At 41.0% G+C, this 14,926-nt stretch overlaps 1 protein-coding gene across 1 annotated transcript in view; it reads right to left on the bottom strand.

Moving 5' to 3' along the window:
- Nucleotides 1-14,926, bottom strand: part of usp31 (ubiquitin specific peptidase 31) — a 96,670-nt gene that overhangs the window by 33,079 nt on the left and 48,665 nt on the right. Inside the window, exon 5 of the mRNA XM_041206480.1 lies at nucleotides 4,526-4,661. Within this exon, the coding sequence (XP_041062414.1) occupies nucleotides 4,526-4,661 (136 nt within the window). The remainder of the gene's footprint in view (nucleotides 1-4,525; nucleotides 4,662-14,926) is intronic.

The raw sequence follows: 14,926 nt of genomic DNA, 5'->3' as shown, positions 1-14,926 counted from the left end.
CCTGCATCGAAGTTTGGTCAAAGTCCTAGAGCACCCTATCTAACATCACTGTAGGACTGTCTTCACCACATGGACTACAGCAGTTCAAGGTAGCAGCTCACCGCCAACTTCTCAAAGGCAATTAGGGATAGACAATACATGCTTTTCTTCCAGCAATGCCCACACCTAATGAATGAAAGTCACAAATATTTGACTCCCCAACTGCAACTAAGTCCTATTTCCAAACCACAAAGTATTATAATAAGATCCAATGGTCATAGGTTCAAGTCTCATTTGGGTGTATCATCTACACTACAGTGCAAAACTGAGCAAGTGCTGACTTTATTAAACCAAGGCCCCGCCTGTTGCCTTAAGAGAAACCCCAAAGCACACAATTTTTGATCAACTTTCATCGCACAAGTCACTCATAAGGTTGTGAATCTTTGGAAATCTCTACCCTAGAAATCTGTCAATGCTCTGTTATCGAGTATGTTAAAGTCAGATCAACAGATTTTTGGATATTATGGATATCGAGGAACATGGAAATAATGCCGGAAGGTATGGCTGTGCTGGAAGTTCAGCCATGATCTTACTGAATGGCAGAGCAGGTCCGAGGGGCCACTTCAACACCTCATTGTTGCTTGTGGGGCACCACTAAACACATCTTCCTCTCCCATCCCGTTAGTGTTCCGAAGGGACCGTTCCCTGGTCCACTGCTCTATCACCACCGACACCTTGGCCCCTTCCCATGCAATCATAGTAAGTGCCTTTTTACCTCCTTTCTCCTCACTGCCCAAGGCTCCAAACACACCTTCCAGGTGAAGCAGCAATTTATTTGTATTTCTTTCAATTTACTATACTGTATTCACTGTACACAACGCAGTCTCCTCTACATTGGAGGCCAAACGCAGACTGGTTGACCACTTTGCAGAACACTAGCTGCTCACTGCAAGCATGACCGTGGCCTTCTGGTTGCTTACAATTTTAATTCACCACCTTGCCCTCTCACTCACATTTCTGTCCTCGGCCCGCTGTAGTGAAGCCCATCGCAAGCTTGGAGAACAGCACCTCATCTTATAATTAAGCACTCTCAGCCTTCTGGACTCAACACTGAGTTCAACAACTTCAGACCATGAACTGTAGTGCATTTTGATTTTTTTTCCACTTGTCCGTATCCTGTTTTTATGCTTTTGCTTTCAGACAGAGTTGTTCATTATTCTGCCATTCACATTGGATCAATGCTTTGTTCCTTTACTACAACCATTATCACTCCCTTTGCCTTTTGTTCCATGTTATTTAATCTCTCCCAATCTCTAGCCTATCCCAGACCTTTCTTTTTGTTAAAAGTAAAATACCGTGGATGCTGGAAATCTGAAACAAAAAATAGCTGGAAAAACTCAGCAGGTCTGACAGCATCTGCGGAGAGGAACACAGTTAACGTTTCGAGTCCGTATGACTCTTAATCAGAACTCAAGTTCTGATGAAGAGTCATACAGACTCGAAACATTAACTATACTCCTCTCCGCAGATGCTGTCCTTTCCTTTTGTTCTTCATCCTCCTCCCCTTTTTCAACAGCATAAAATCCATCACATTTCTACCTCTCTTCAGTTCCATAAAAGAAACACATTTGACTCGAAACGTTAACTACTTCTCTCTCCACTGATGCTGCCAGACCTGCTGGGTATTTCTAGCACTTTGTTTTTATTTCAGATTTCCAGCATCCATAATATTTTGCTTTTATTAAGTTGTTTGTGGGACCTTGGGCGCTACATGACTACTGCAATTCCCTACATAGCAGTGACTACACTTTAAAAATAACTGTTTGGTTGTAAAGGGCTTTTGGAGGGCATGAAAGGAACTATGTAAATCAAATTCTTTCTTGCAATATGGATGGAATAGAATTGAAGAAATGTATTGCATACATCAAACAGTGCAGCTTTACACTCTCAAATTCCAGCAATATCATTCAAGTGTCCCAAAAAGCAACACACTTGGAGCCTGCAGGTACTCTACACAAAACAGTAAACCAATAGTTTTCAGCTCAATAATTTAACACTCTTTGCCTTCTTCCTTACACCAACTGAAATCATACAGAAGTCTTCCACCAACATCCTATCCCACACAGCACCCTTCTCAGTCACCCTGTGTCGCTAACTGCAATGGTTCATCTCCTCAGCACTTTGATTTTAAAATACTCATTTACAAATTCCAATTTGAACAATCTGTGCCTGGCCCAATGCATCTCAGCTCCATTTCCCCCCCTCCCATGCCTTAACAGCAGAGAAAAACACTGACTAAAGTACATCCAATACAGAATGAGCAGAAATTTCCTCCAAGTAGATATTGAGAAGACCAAAGCCATTCTCTTTGGTCTCCACCAGAAAATCCATTCCCTAGCCACTGACTTCATTCTTCATCCATGTTTATCAATAATCTATCTCTGCCTTAAAAATATTCAAAGACTCTGTTTCCACTGCCTTTTGAGGAAGAGAGTTCCAAAGGTTCAGAATAAAAAATTCTCATCTCTGTCCTAAATGAGCGACCCCTTATATTTAAACAGTGGCCCCTAGTACTAGATTCTTCTGGAAGAGAAAACACCCTCTCCACATCCACCCTGTCAAGACACCTCAAGATCTCATATGTTTCATTGAAGTCACCTCTTGCTCCTCTAAACTCCAGCAGATACAAGCCTAACCTGTCCAACATTTCCTCATAAGACAACCTGCCCGATCCAGGTATTAGTTTAGGAAACCTTCCCTGAATTGCTTGCAATGCATTTATATCCTTCCTTAAATAAGGAGGCCAGTATTGTACACAGTACTCCAGATGTGGTCTCACCAATGCCCTGTATAACTGAAGCATAATCTCCCCACTTTTGTATTCAATTCCCATCACAATAAATGATAACATTCTATCAGCTTTCCTAATTACTTGCTGTACCTGCATACTAGCCTTTTGTAATTCATGCACTAGAACACCTAGGTCCCTCTGCAATCTCTCATTATTTAGATAACATGCTTCTTTTTTTTACTTTTCCTGCCAAAATGGACAACACTTTCACACTTTCCTACATTATACTCCTTTTGCCAGGTCTTTGTCCAGTCACTTAACCTATCTATATCCCTTTGTAGCCTCCTTATGTCCTCTTCACAACTTACTATTCTACCTACCTTTGTCATCAGCAAATTAGCAACCATACCTTCGGTCCCCTTCATCCAAATCATTTATATAAATTGGAAAAAGTTGAGGCCCCAGCACTAATCCCTGTGGCACACCACTCGTCACATACTGCCAACCAGAGAAAGACCCATTTATGCCTACCCTCTGCTTTCTGTTAGCTAGCCAGTCTCCTTTCCATGCCCATATGTTACCCCCAACAGCATGAACTTTTATTTTTTGCAATAATCTTTGATGTGGCACCTTATTAAATGTCTTCTGGAAATCTAAATACAATACATCTACTGGTTCCCCTTCATCCACAGCATATGTTACTTCTTCAAAGAACTCTAATAAATTGGTTAAACATCATTTCCCTTTCACAAACCACATTGACTCTGCCTGATTATCTTGACTTTTTCTAAGTATTCTGTCTTTAAAAACAGCTTCTAACATTTTCCCTATGACAGATGTTAAGCTAACTGACCTGGAGTTTCCTGCTTTCAGTCTCCCTCCCTTTTTGAATAAAGAAGTTACATTCACCATTTTCCAATCTAATGGACCCGTCCCCGAACTAGGGAATTTTGGAAAATTAAACAAATTAATCCACCACCACCTCCATTTCCCGCTCCAGCCATTCCAACACTGTTCAAATGAGATGGACAATTTAATAATAAGCTAGGGATTAATTTGAGCCATAGACTCTAGCACACAGGGCATCTGGATTCAGACTATCCAAACTCGCCACACAGGATCCATACAGCTAGCAAAGTGGGTATTTAAGAAAGTTTTTTAAAATGTGTTTGGATAAAAGGAACATTGCATTATAGTTGCATCCCTTAAGAGGGGGTAGCTGCAGGGGCGGTACTGCCAGTGTAACACACTTACCCCTTTTTGTGCCCCACAGTGGAACTTAACTGCCTCCTTCCTTTGTGGAAAAATCCTTAATTGAAGAGCTTGTCCAGAGATCCCAGAAGGCAGGCATTCCCTCGGAGCAAAGTTGACATAGTTCACCGACATCACGTGGAAGATTCCTTGTGTAGCAAGCCCAGGCACGGCCGAGGTTGGTCTGTTTTACCATCTGACTGAGACTACGGTTCCCTTTTAAATGCGGTGCCCTTCAAGTTATGCTGTGTTAATAGAAAAAGACTTCGCTGAGGACCCCCACGGAGCAGCACTTCAACAAAGGGATTTTCCACAAAGCTAGAAAGTAGTTTAAAGATGGCATGGTGTGGGGCACACAAAATAATAAATACTTTGGCATTCAAAGTGGCCCTCCACCAGGTTACAGAGCCTAAACAGTCCACTTACACTATATGGATTTATAATAGTCACAATCTCAGATTAAATGGACTAATCTTACTGCAAGAAAATCAAACGTATGTTTACCTGATCAATGGGGATTTTGGTTTCTTGCGATATTGACTCCCGGAGTTTGGCCACTGTACCCAACAGTGGAACAGCTACCCCAATGCGCATGCAATGCGAACATTTTCCTTCATACACCACGGTGATATTCAATGGCCTGCAAAAGAAAAGGAAGATAAGCGATATTTATTTCCATTCAGCAATAAGTAAACTTGCACCCATGATTAATACAGGGCCCTACACTGGCAGCTGGATCTAAGCAAAAGGATCAAACACAAAGGTGTTGATGAAAAAGACAAATGGGAACAAATATGCCAACAGACTCATCTCACCCTCCCTGCGCAATCTATTCCCATCTCTCCCTTACCCCCAACCCTTGGAATATTTTCCCATCCTCTCGCCACCACCAACCCCCCACCCCGTGCAACCTATTCCCACCCTCTCTCAACATGCAGCCTATTCCTAACTTCCCCCAGCAGAGTTCAAGCTTCAACCCATAGGCCACACATTCACTGCCAACGTCCAGCAAAATTACCTTCACAGACAAGCCAAGCCAGTTCCATTGGTGCTGATATTTTCTTATTTGATGATTTATCCTCCCAATAGTGGCGATCTGGAGGTTGGCAATGGTTGGTGGCAAAGGCTGCCATTTGAATCGGCAGACTTATAGAATTCCGGCACTTGAATAGTATGAAGTGGCTACATCAGCAACAAGTTGGGGAAAATATACCCAAAACTATTTTCAGTCGGCTTAAAATGACTGGTTACCGATCCTGCAGGGAGGCAAAATGCCTGGAACTGTGGCTTATTGCCTTTCGCAATACTACCTTAATGCAAGTTGTAAAGACAAAACAGCACATGACACTAACATGCACACTCATGTTAGAAAACAGCCACTTTAAAAAAAGAAGCATGTGTGAATGACAACTATAAATACATTTACTTAACAGAGAGCAAATTAAACAATTATGTTGCAGCTACTCCATTAATACAAAGAATAAAATCTATTATTTAAAAAAGAGTCCCTATACAGTGCTCAATGTTTTGTTATTTTATAGTACCTTAAAAAGCAATAGCCTTGAAATTACAACTTGTGCTATTCTGGCATATAAAAACTTAACCTATTCACACTTCCATTTTATAGAGGGTATTAACGTACTTCTGGTTAATGGTTGTTAAAATAGTAAAGGAAGGAATTTCACAGACACATGAAGCCATCTGACGTTTTTCTGATACACTGCCAATTCTATGTAACTTTTCTTGTGCAGGAGATTTATTTTCAGCCTGTTTACACAAACAATTCTGAAATAGTGCCGACACAAATTTTCTGACACATCTCAAGAGACTGAAGGCTGTGAAATTAGCTCAACAATGCGTTCCATACATAATTGAAAACAGCACCACTTTCATTTATGATTAGGCAGTGACATAACCACACTAAAGGGCACATTTTAACATGTATTATGTTCTCATAGCTACTGGGCTTATGTTGTTGCCAGCCAGTCTGACAAAAAGCTGTAAAGTGTTTTACAGCCCACTATGAGCCAGCAAGATGAATATCAGCATTCATAGCAACATTTCCTCGCGTCACTGCAGCCCACAAAATGCCAGTCTTCTAAATACCAACATTACTGACAGCTGGTCAGGGAGGAGCTGCTATCCAACGTATGCAGTATCTTCATCTCAGGATTCGACATTAAATTGAAGAGATTACAACAGCACAATATCACAGAATAAGGAGTTTTGAGCCTGGGTTTTCTCATGAGCTGTAAAACTCCAGGAAACAGAGAGCAGAGGCCACAGTTCAGGATGTCACTAATAGAGACTTGGGATGAGATTATATGCCCACTGAGCACGCTCAGCCATGGGCAATGCTCAGTGTAAGAAACAAAAAGGAACACATTTGTTTGTTCATTGACAGGGGCCACTTACACAGATCAGCCCTCAAGCACTATAAGCAAAAGCCTACCGTTGTGTATGCAAAGCATACCTAGCCCCGGAAACAAAATTAATTCTTATTGCCGTAGCTAGCTTATTGGAGCTATCCAGCCTCCATGGAATGTCACTCTCAAACAATATTCCAACACTGAGAAATGGTTGCCAATACCTCACTCACTTCAATGATGCAGTGGCAGTCGTGCTATTAAGCCTGGCACATCGGATTATGGACTGGTGGAAGCTTGACTTGCAACTTCCACCAAGCGGCAAGATTCATTTTTTTTAAAAGAGTGCAGTCAGCTCTAATAAACAGCTGCTATCTAAAACATTAGCCTTTCTTCCTGAGATTCTGAAGGACCTGGAGAACATTTCTAACATTTGTTTGCTCTAGCCTTGAAAATAGTTGCCCTTTGATTCCAGAACTCCTTTCGAAATCCAGAAAAGTATTCTCTCCACCCACACCCAGTAAACTGTGTTGTGGTTACTTAATTCACAAAGTCAATACGTGCTCAATAAGGATTTATTCAGCTGCCTTTTACAGGTCTTTGTTTAAACAACTTGCTTTTATACAGCACCTTTAATGGAACAAAACATCCAAAAGCATTTCATAGTGTGCTATCAGACACAGATTGACACTGAGCAAAGCAAATATTTGTGTAGGTGACCAAAAGTTCAATCAAAGAGGAAGTTTTAATGAAGGCCTTAAAAGATGGAGAGGAGTGAAGGCTTTTAGGCAGGGAACTCCAGAACTTAGGGCCTAGGTGACTAAAGATAGGAATGTCAATGGTGAAAAAGGAAGTGATAGTTGGAATAATTTTTAGACAACCAATACTTCAACCAACATACTTCATGCCTTCAGATTGTTCCTAACGCCCAACATCAGCTCTGCTTGTAACTTTTATAAATACATTAGAGATGCTTAGAGACAATTTCAAAATCAACAAGAAACATCAATTCCTCTCCAACAGCTAAGAAGCATCTGAAGAATCTATTCTGAGTGTAGCCAAGATTAATTCGATGGTGCTGGCCCTTGAATTTAATCATCAAGTAATTAGTCACGAATTGTTGAGCTGACTCCTCCACAACTTACAGCGAAGCTTTCACTGTAACTAAAATGTTCCCAACATCACTACTTTTAGAAGAACATTTAAAAATGAAATGCACTGAATGCAGCCTCAAAAATCATTGCTGACCCCATCACAAAAAAGTGCAAGATTCACTGTATTGCCAATTACAAACTATTAGAATATGGTTGATTTGCCCCACAACTACATTTCCTTCTCATCTGTGCCTTAGTTACTTCTATACTCGGCTATTCTAACACACTAGTCTGCCACAGTCTACACTTGGTGAACTTGAGATCATCCAAAATTCCGGTGCCCATGTCTTAATCCACACCAAGTCCTCTTAACCTATCACTCCTGTGCTCACTGATCTACAATGGCTCTTGTTCAAACAACATTATGATTTTAAAATTTTCATCCTTGTTTTCATATCTCACCATGGTCTCCCCCTTCCTATACTCTGTAATATCCTCAAGCCCCACTACCCTCCAAGATCATTAATCTCACCTAATTCTGGCCTCTTGAGCATTCCTGATTTTAATCACTCCAACATTGATGGCCATGCCTTCAGCTGCCCAGGTCCTAAGCTTTGGAATACTCTCCTTATACTTCCCTGCCTTTCTACCCTCTTTCTTTCTTTAAGACATTCCTTAAAACTCTTTACCAAGCTTTTGGGTCATCTGACCTTTTGTGGCCCGATGTCATATTTTGTTTTATAACACTCATATAAAGGCCCTTGAGATGCTTTATTATGTTAAGGGTGCTATATAGCTGTAAGCTGTGTTTAAACTTGCTTTTGCTTCCCATTCCTGATACAACTACTTATTGATCTCAATGTTGCCTCAATTATCCTCCAGCATCCACAGGTGGCTTTAGGGGAGTGTCCCACATATCCTCTATCCTTCTTTTGAAAAAGCACTACCTGATTTCACTCCTGAATAGCCTACCTCTAATTTTGAAATGTGCCCTCTTGCTCTGGATTCCACTACCAGATTGTAAGATCATAAGTAATAGGAGCAGGAATTGTCCAAGGAAAAGGTTTCTCTGTATCTACCCTATCAAATTTATATTTTGTATCTCTCCAAGCCAAGTTATTTATACTCAAGTACAACTGATGGAAGAACAACTTGTTTTTCATTAGCTAAATGTATCCTTTAGAGTCACACGGGACAACTACTGGGAATTTTAATTGCTCTGTGCTCCAGTACTAGGAAGGGTGGTGGGAGTGGAGGGGTGGAGAGGGGGAAATGACTCAGTTAATAACCAAACTGGGGTAAAAATACAAGTCACAAAAGCACCCGCTGACCCAAACAACATTATCAGGGTCAAAGTTACGTAGCATCTAACTGATCTGTCTGAAGCCGAGAAGTAGATTAGCACACCAACAGAAAACACCAAACCTGTCAATAATCCTCTAATAGGTTGTCAAATGGGTCAGTTTTCCTTATTGTAAATCTTCCTGCATACATGTATACCATGTCAGAAGGTAGACAAACACTGGGAGCAGGCCAGTCTTTGAATGGACTTCCCTGTTACCGACATTCATATAATAATTTAAATCAGCAGCCTCTGACTGCATCATAATTTAAACAAATGACACCAGTTTTATTACCACTTTTTTATTACAATCCTATGCAAAATGGTGTAAGTCATCACACCGACCCCCAATTTTGAAATGGCTGAAACATTCACACTAACCTCAACTGATTTTGAAATCAGGTTTTGGAAATGTGTTCAAAAGGAGTAAAATACAGTGGTTGACATTACAGTCTGAAACCTGAAAGGCTGTGTAAGGCCTTTCAGTGGAAAAAGAGAGCATGCAATTTGAATGTTTTAGAAATTAATGCTTCCCCTTTCCCCACAAAAAGGAAAGGTATGGTTTTCATCACTTCACAGGCTTCAAATGCAAATGTTGCTGTGAGGAACTCTAATTACAGTGAGCGCACGCATCCAGTCCCAAAAGATAAAATATAAGCATGATGCAAGATGAGCTCTTCCAAGACAGCAACTTACATTTATATAGCCTTTACCTTATAAAACCTCCCAGGATACTTCACAGGAGTGTCAAACAAAAACTGACATGGAAGTACAGAAGGATATATTAGGACCAATGATCAAAAGTTAAAAGGAGGACAGGGACAAAGAGATTTAGGGAGAGAATTCCAGTGCTTAGGGCCTCAGCCACTGATGACATGGTCGCCAATGGCAAAGCGAAGGGAGTGAGGGTGCACAAGGGGCCAGAATTGGAGGAGTGCAGAGATCTCCGAAGGTTATAGGGCTGGAGAAAGTTAGAGTGATAGTGAGGGTGAGGCCACGGAGCGATCTGAAAATGAGGATAAGAATATTTATTTTTAATTGAGGCATTGCTAGACTGGGAATGAAAGTAACCACTGCACATTCCAGAAGTGACCTCCCCCTTTATTACGGCCATATTTTATTTCATTGCATGATATAATGCTAAGGAGCGTCCACAGCAACTTGTAAAGGCATGAAGTAATTTGTGAAAAATTGTGATCAAACAGTGATAAGCTCTATTTACATAATATAACCAAGCATAATTAGAGACACACAGGTATCTAGAGCTAAACCAGAACCTCATCCTTCAATCCCTTTGTATCAACAGAACAGAAAAGTAGGAGGTAATTTTAATCTAACCCATCCAGATTCCACTCAGGATCAACAGCAATGCTGGTTTTATACTCTAAATTAAAGTCAGTGAAAAGTAATATTTGCCACGATGTAAAACCAGTGTTTTACCCAACCACTGTAAGCTTCCAACTGTTAACAATGTACCAACATAGCTAAACAGTTATCCTAATTCATAAATGGAGTTGGGGTTCTTGTGCACATCAAAACTAGTGAGTTGGCTACACAGCTGGCTAGACCCTCATAGAGAAATTAGATACTTCTAATATGTGTAAAAAGTGAGAAAATGAGACTTCCAATCTCCCAAAATCTTCAAATTTTCAACTATATACATTCCAAGACCTAGGAAAGGCTACTTCCTGACTGGTCAAGATTCACCAATCAGGATCAAATCTTCCCCAACCCCACATCCAGAAATGTTATAGAGAGTTGAGAGCCCAAGGCTGCTGCAGTTTGCTTTTGTTGTAATTATGGTTTTATTTAATGTGCAATGTACTTTTAAGAATAATTGTTAAGGAAGATCACATGATCTGTAGTAACGAATAGGACAGTAGCATGGGCTACCTTGGCAGTCAGTGTAGAGATAACGTTGGAGTTGAAAGCACACGTGTAGTTGCTGCTGAATATATTGTAAATAAACTTAATGCTTCCACCCAAGAAGTGTCTGCAGATCAACTCTATCATTAACAGTACAACTCGGTCACCCTACAACAAACTGGCAACGAGGATAAAACAGGGTTGAATAGAAGAAATCAAGTTAGAAAGAAATTGCCACTGTACCTCGCCCAGTGATTGTAAGTAGCAAGCTCCATTAGAAATGAATAAGTTATCCCCTCTCAAAATGCCACAATTTGGGAGAATTGATCCTTTTGAACCTGCCACAGACCATTGGTCTCAATGTATAGAACGCCTCACATTCTTTTTCCAAGCAAATGAGATTATGACCAGATGAAAGAATTGGTGCTGGCATGTGACACATCTCCCTACGGAGCAGAAGCAGCGCTCTCTCATCGGATGGACGACGGCAGGGAATGACCAATAAGTTAAGTATCAAGAATGCTCACCAAATCAGAAAAGGAATACTCACAGATCGAAAAAGGCAACCTGTCCATCATCTTTGGTGTCATGAAATTTCACCAGTACGTACACGGCTGTCATTTTACAATCATTTCAGACCACAAACCACTGCTAGGATTGTTTAGTGAGGACATGGTTATGCCACCCATCGCCTCAGCAAGACGACAACAATGGGCTTTAATTCTGGCAGCATACGAATACACTTTCATACACAGGCCCAGCAATTAAATCGCAAACACTGATGCCCCTAGTCATTTGCTTTACAAGAAAATGATGAGCACGTCCCAGTTCCACAGGAACTTGTTTTACTGTTAAATTTCTTAGATTCCTTGCCAGTATATGCTTGGTAGATCAGAGACTGGACAAGTCAGGACCCAGTCCTATCTCAGGTACGAGAACAATTGCTACATGGTTAGTCACAGGAGCCCATATCTGATGAAGTGGACCTGTACTTCAACAAAAGAAATGAAATAACCAGCCAGGCTGGCTCCTTATTGTGGGGTGCATGGGTGGTAGTTCTTCCAAAGGGAAGGAAGCCACTTTTAATTGAACTACACAATGCTCATCCAGGAATTTCCCGAATGAAGGCCATAGCACACAGCTACCTATGGTGGCCTGGGGTAGATGGCAAAATAGAGAGTTTAGTAAAGCACTGTGTGCAATGTCAGCAACCGCAAAAGTTGCCAGTGATAGCTCTATTACACCCATGGGAGTGGCCAGGTAGACCCTGGTGCAGTTACACATTAACTACATTGGACCTTTCCTGGGAACAATGCTTTTGCTCGCTGTCGATGCTCATTCAAAATGGTTGGACATATATGAAGTGAAGTCACCAACATTACAATTGAGCAACTATGTCAGAGTTTTGCCATTCACGGGCTACCAGAAGTAGTCGTTTCCGATAATGGCACGGCATTTACGACTACTGAGTTTTAACAGTTTATCGGCCTCAACGGTATCGCTCATGTGAAAACTGCACCCTTCCTCAAATGGGCTGGCTGAAAGGGCTGTTCAAATGTTCAAGGAAGCCATGAAAAAGCTAACTGGTGATTCCTTAGCAACCAAGCTAGCACACTTTCATTTTCATTACAGAACTACCCCTCACACAACAACAAGTGTCACACCTGCAGAATTATTGTTGAAATGCCATCTCAGAGATTGAGCTTCATAATGCCGAATTTAGAGAAGGTGGAAAGGAGTCAGGGAAGCCAGAACACTAGACATGACTGACATAGTCGTGAGAGTAAATTTACCATGGGCGAGCCAGTATACTTGAAAAATTTCTGGGAAGGACCAAAGTGAAAGGACCGGGTGAAATAAATGCGTTGACTAGACATCTATTTTACCACATGGAGATGTAAACACATAGACCATTTAAGAAAGAAGAGACACAAATCACCAAGTTGTGATTCTACCTGTGACCATGACCAGGTCTGCATTTCCTGTTGAGGGTACTCAATGCAGGTCTGACACATCTGATGTTCCTATTAAGAGTTGAGGATACAGAACTGCAAGTGTTCACCGAAGCACCTAACGTACAGGCAACTCTGGAACAAGAGGTTCCTGACAAAGGATCTGGAAGTTGTGGAACTGCAACATTCCACACGTGACAGGAAACCACCTGAAAGACTGAACTTGTAAATTTCTTACCCAATGTAAATATTGTTGTCTTGAAAAATATGTACTTCTAATTATACGCATAGCCATGTTAAAGGGGGAGGAATGTAATGTACCTTTAAGAATAATATTTAAGGAAGATCATATGATCTGTAGTAACCAATTGGAGAGTAGTGTGGGTTACCTTGGCAGTCACTGTAGAGGTAGAGTTGGAGTTGAAAGCACACGAGTAGTTGCTGCTGAGTATATTGTAAATAAACTTAATGTTTCCACCCAAGATTTGTCTGCAGATCAACTCTATCATTAATAGCACAACTCGTCCACCCTACAACAGCTTCGTACTCACCTTGAGGGACAATCCAGCTCTACAGAATGACTAAAGATGTGATTGCAATGTTCAGATACGAAATGGAAATGAAAACCAAGTGCATCAATGCTTAAATCTGAGACTAAAAGTTGATCAATATGCAAATGATAAAGTAAATTACAGAATTGTTACAGCACAAAAGGTGGTCATTCAGCCCACCATGTCTGCGCCAGCTCTCTATAGAAATAATTCACCTACTGCCCCTCCCCCACTCTTTCCACATAGCTTTGCACATTCTTCCTTTTCAGATAACAATCGAACTCCCTCTATCATGCCTCATTGAACCTGCCTCTACCATGCCTCGATTGAACCTGCCTCTACTACACTCTCAAGCAGTGCATTCCGGATCCAAACCACTCACTTGAAAAAGCTTTGCATGTCACCATTGTTTCTTTTGCCAATTATCTTAAATCTTCGTCCTCTTGTTCTCAATTCATTCACAAGTTTCTCCCTCTCTACTCTGTCCAGACCCTTCATGACTCTATGAAGTCTCCTCTCAACCTTCTCTTCTCTAAGGAAACGGTCCCAATTTCTCCAATCTATCAACATAACTGAAGTTCCTCATCCCTGGAACCATTCTTGTGAATCTTTTCTGCACTCTCTCTAATGCCTTCACATTTTTCCTAATGTTTGTCGCCCAGAACTGGACACAATCCTCCAGCTGAGTTTAACATAGCTTCCTTGCTTTTGTACTCTATACCCCTATTAATAAAGCCCAGGATGTTGTATTAATCACTCTCTCAATCTGTCCTGCCACCTTCAATGGTTTATGCACATATACACTCAGATCCCTCTTCTCCTGCACCCAATTCAGAGTTCTATCCGTTATTTTATATTGTCTCTCCACGTCCTTCCTACCAAAGTGAATCACTTCACACTTTTCTACATTAAATTTCATCTGACATTTGTCTGCCCATTCTACCAACCTGTCCATATCCTTTTGAAGTTCTACACTATCCTTCTCACAATCCTTCCAAGTTTTGCATCATTCGCAAATTTTGAAATTGTGCCCTGTACACCAAGGTCTGGGTCATTAATACAGATCATGAAGAGTGAATGTCCCAACACCAGCCCCTGGGGAAGTCCACTATAAAACCTTCTTCCAATCCGAAAACCTTCCATTAACCACTGCTGCTTCCTGTCACTTAGCCAATTTCATATCCATGTGGCTACTGACCCTTTTATTCTTCCATAACTTTGCCTGCAAGGCTGTTGTGCAGCATTTTATCAAACGTCTTCTGGAAGTCCATGTACACACATGAACTGCATTACCCTCATCGATCTTCTCTGTAATCTCATCAAAAAAAACCAGGAAGTTAGTCAAACACAATTTGCCCTTAACAAATCTGTGCTGGCTTTCCTTAATTAACTCACATTTGCCCAAGTGACTATTAATTTTGTTCTGAGTTATTGTTACTAGAAGTTTCCCTAACACCAAGGTTAAACTGACTGGCCTAGAGTTGCTGGGCTTATCTCTACACCCGTTTTTGAACAAGAGTGTAACATTTGCAATTCTCCAGTCCTCTGGCACCAGCCCCAAGTCTAAGGAAGATTAGAAAATTATGGCCAGTGTATCCACAATTTCCACTCTCACTTCCCTCAGTATCTTTGGATGCATCCCATCCGGTTCTGATGCCTTATCGACTTTTAAGTACAGACAGCCTATCCAATACCTCCTACTTAATTTTAAACTCTTCCAAGTGTCTGAATTAC

This window comes from Carcharodon carcharias, chromosome 15, assembly GCF_017639515.1.
Source record: "Carcharodon carcharias isolate sCarCar2 chromosome 15, sCarCar2.pri, whole genome shotgun sequence".
Taxonomy (NCBI): domain Eukaryota; kingdom Metazoa; phylum Chordata; class Chondrichthyes; order Lamniformes; family Lamnidae; genus Carcharodon; species Carcharodon carcharias.
Note: the sequence above shows the minus strand (reverse complement) of the source record. Positions and strands in the feature narration are given on the sequence as shown.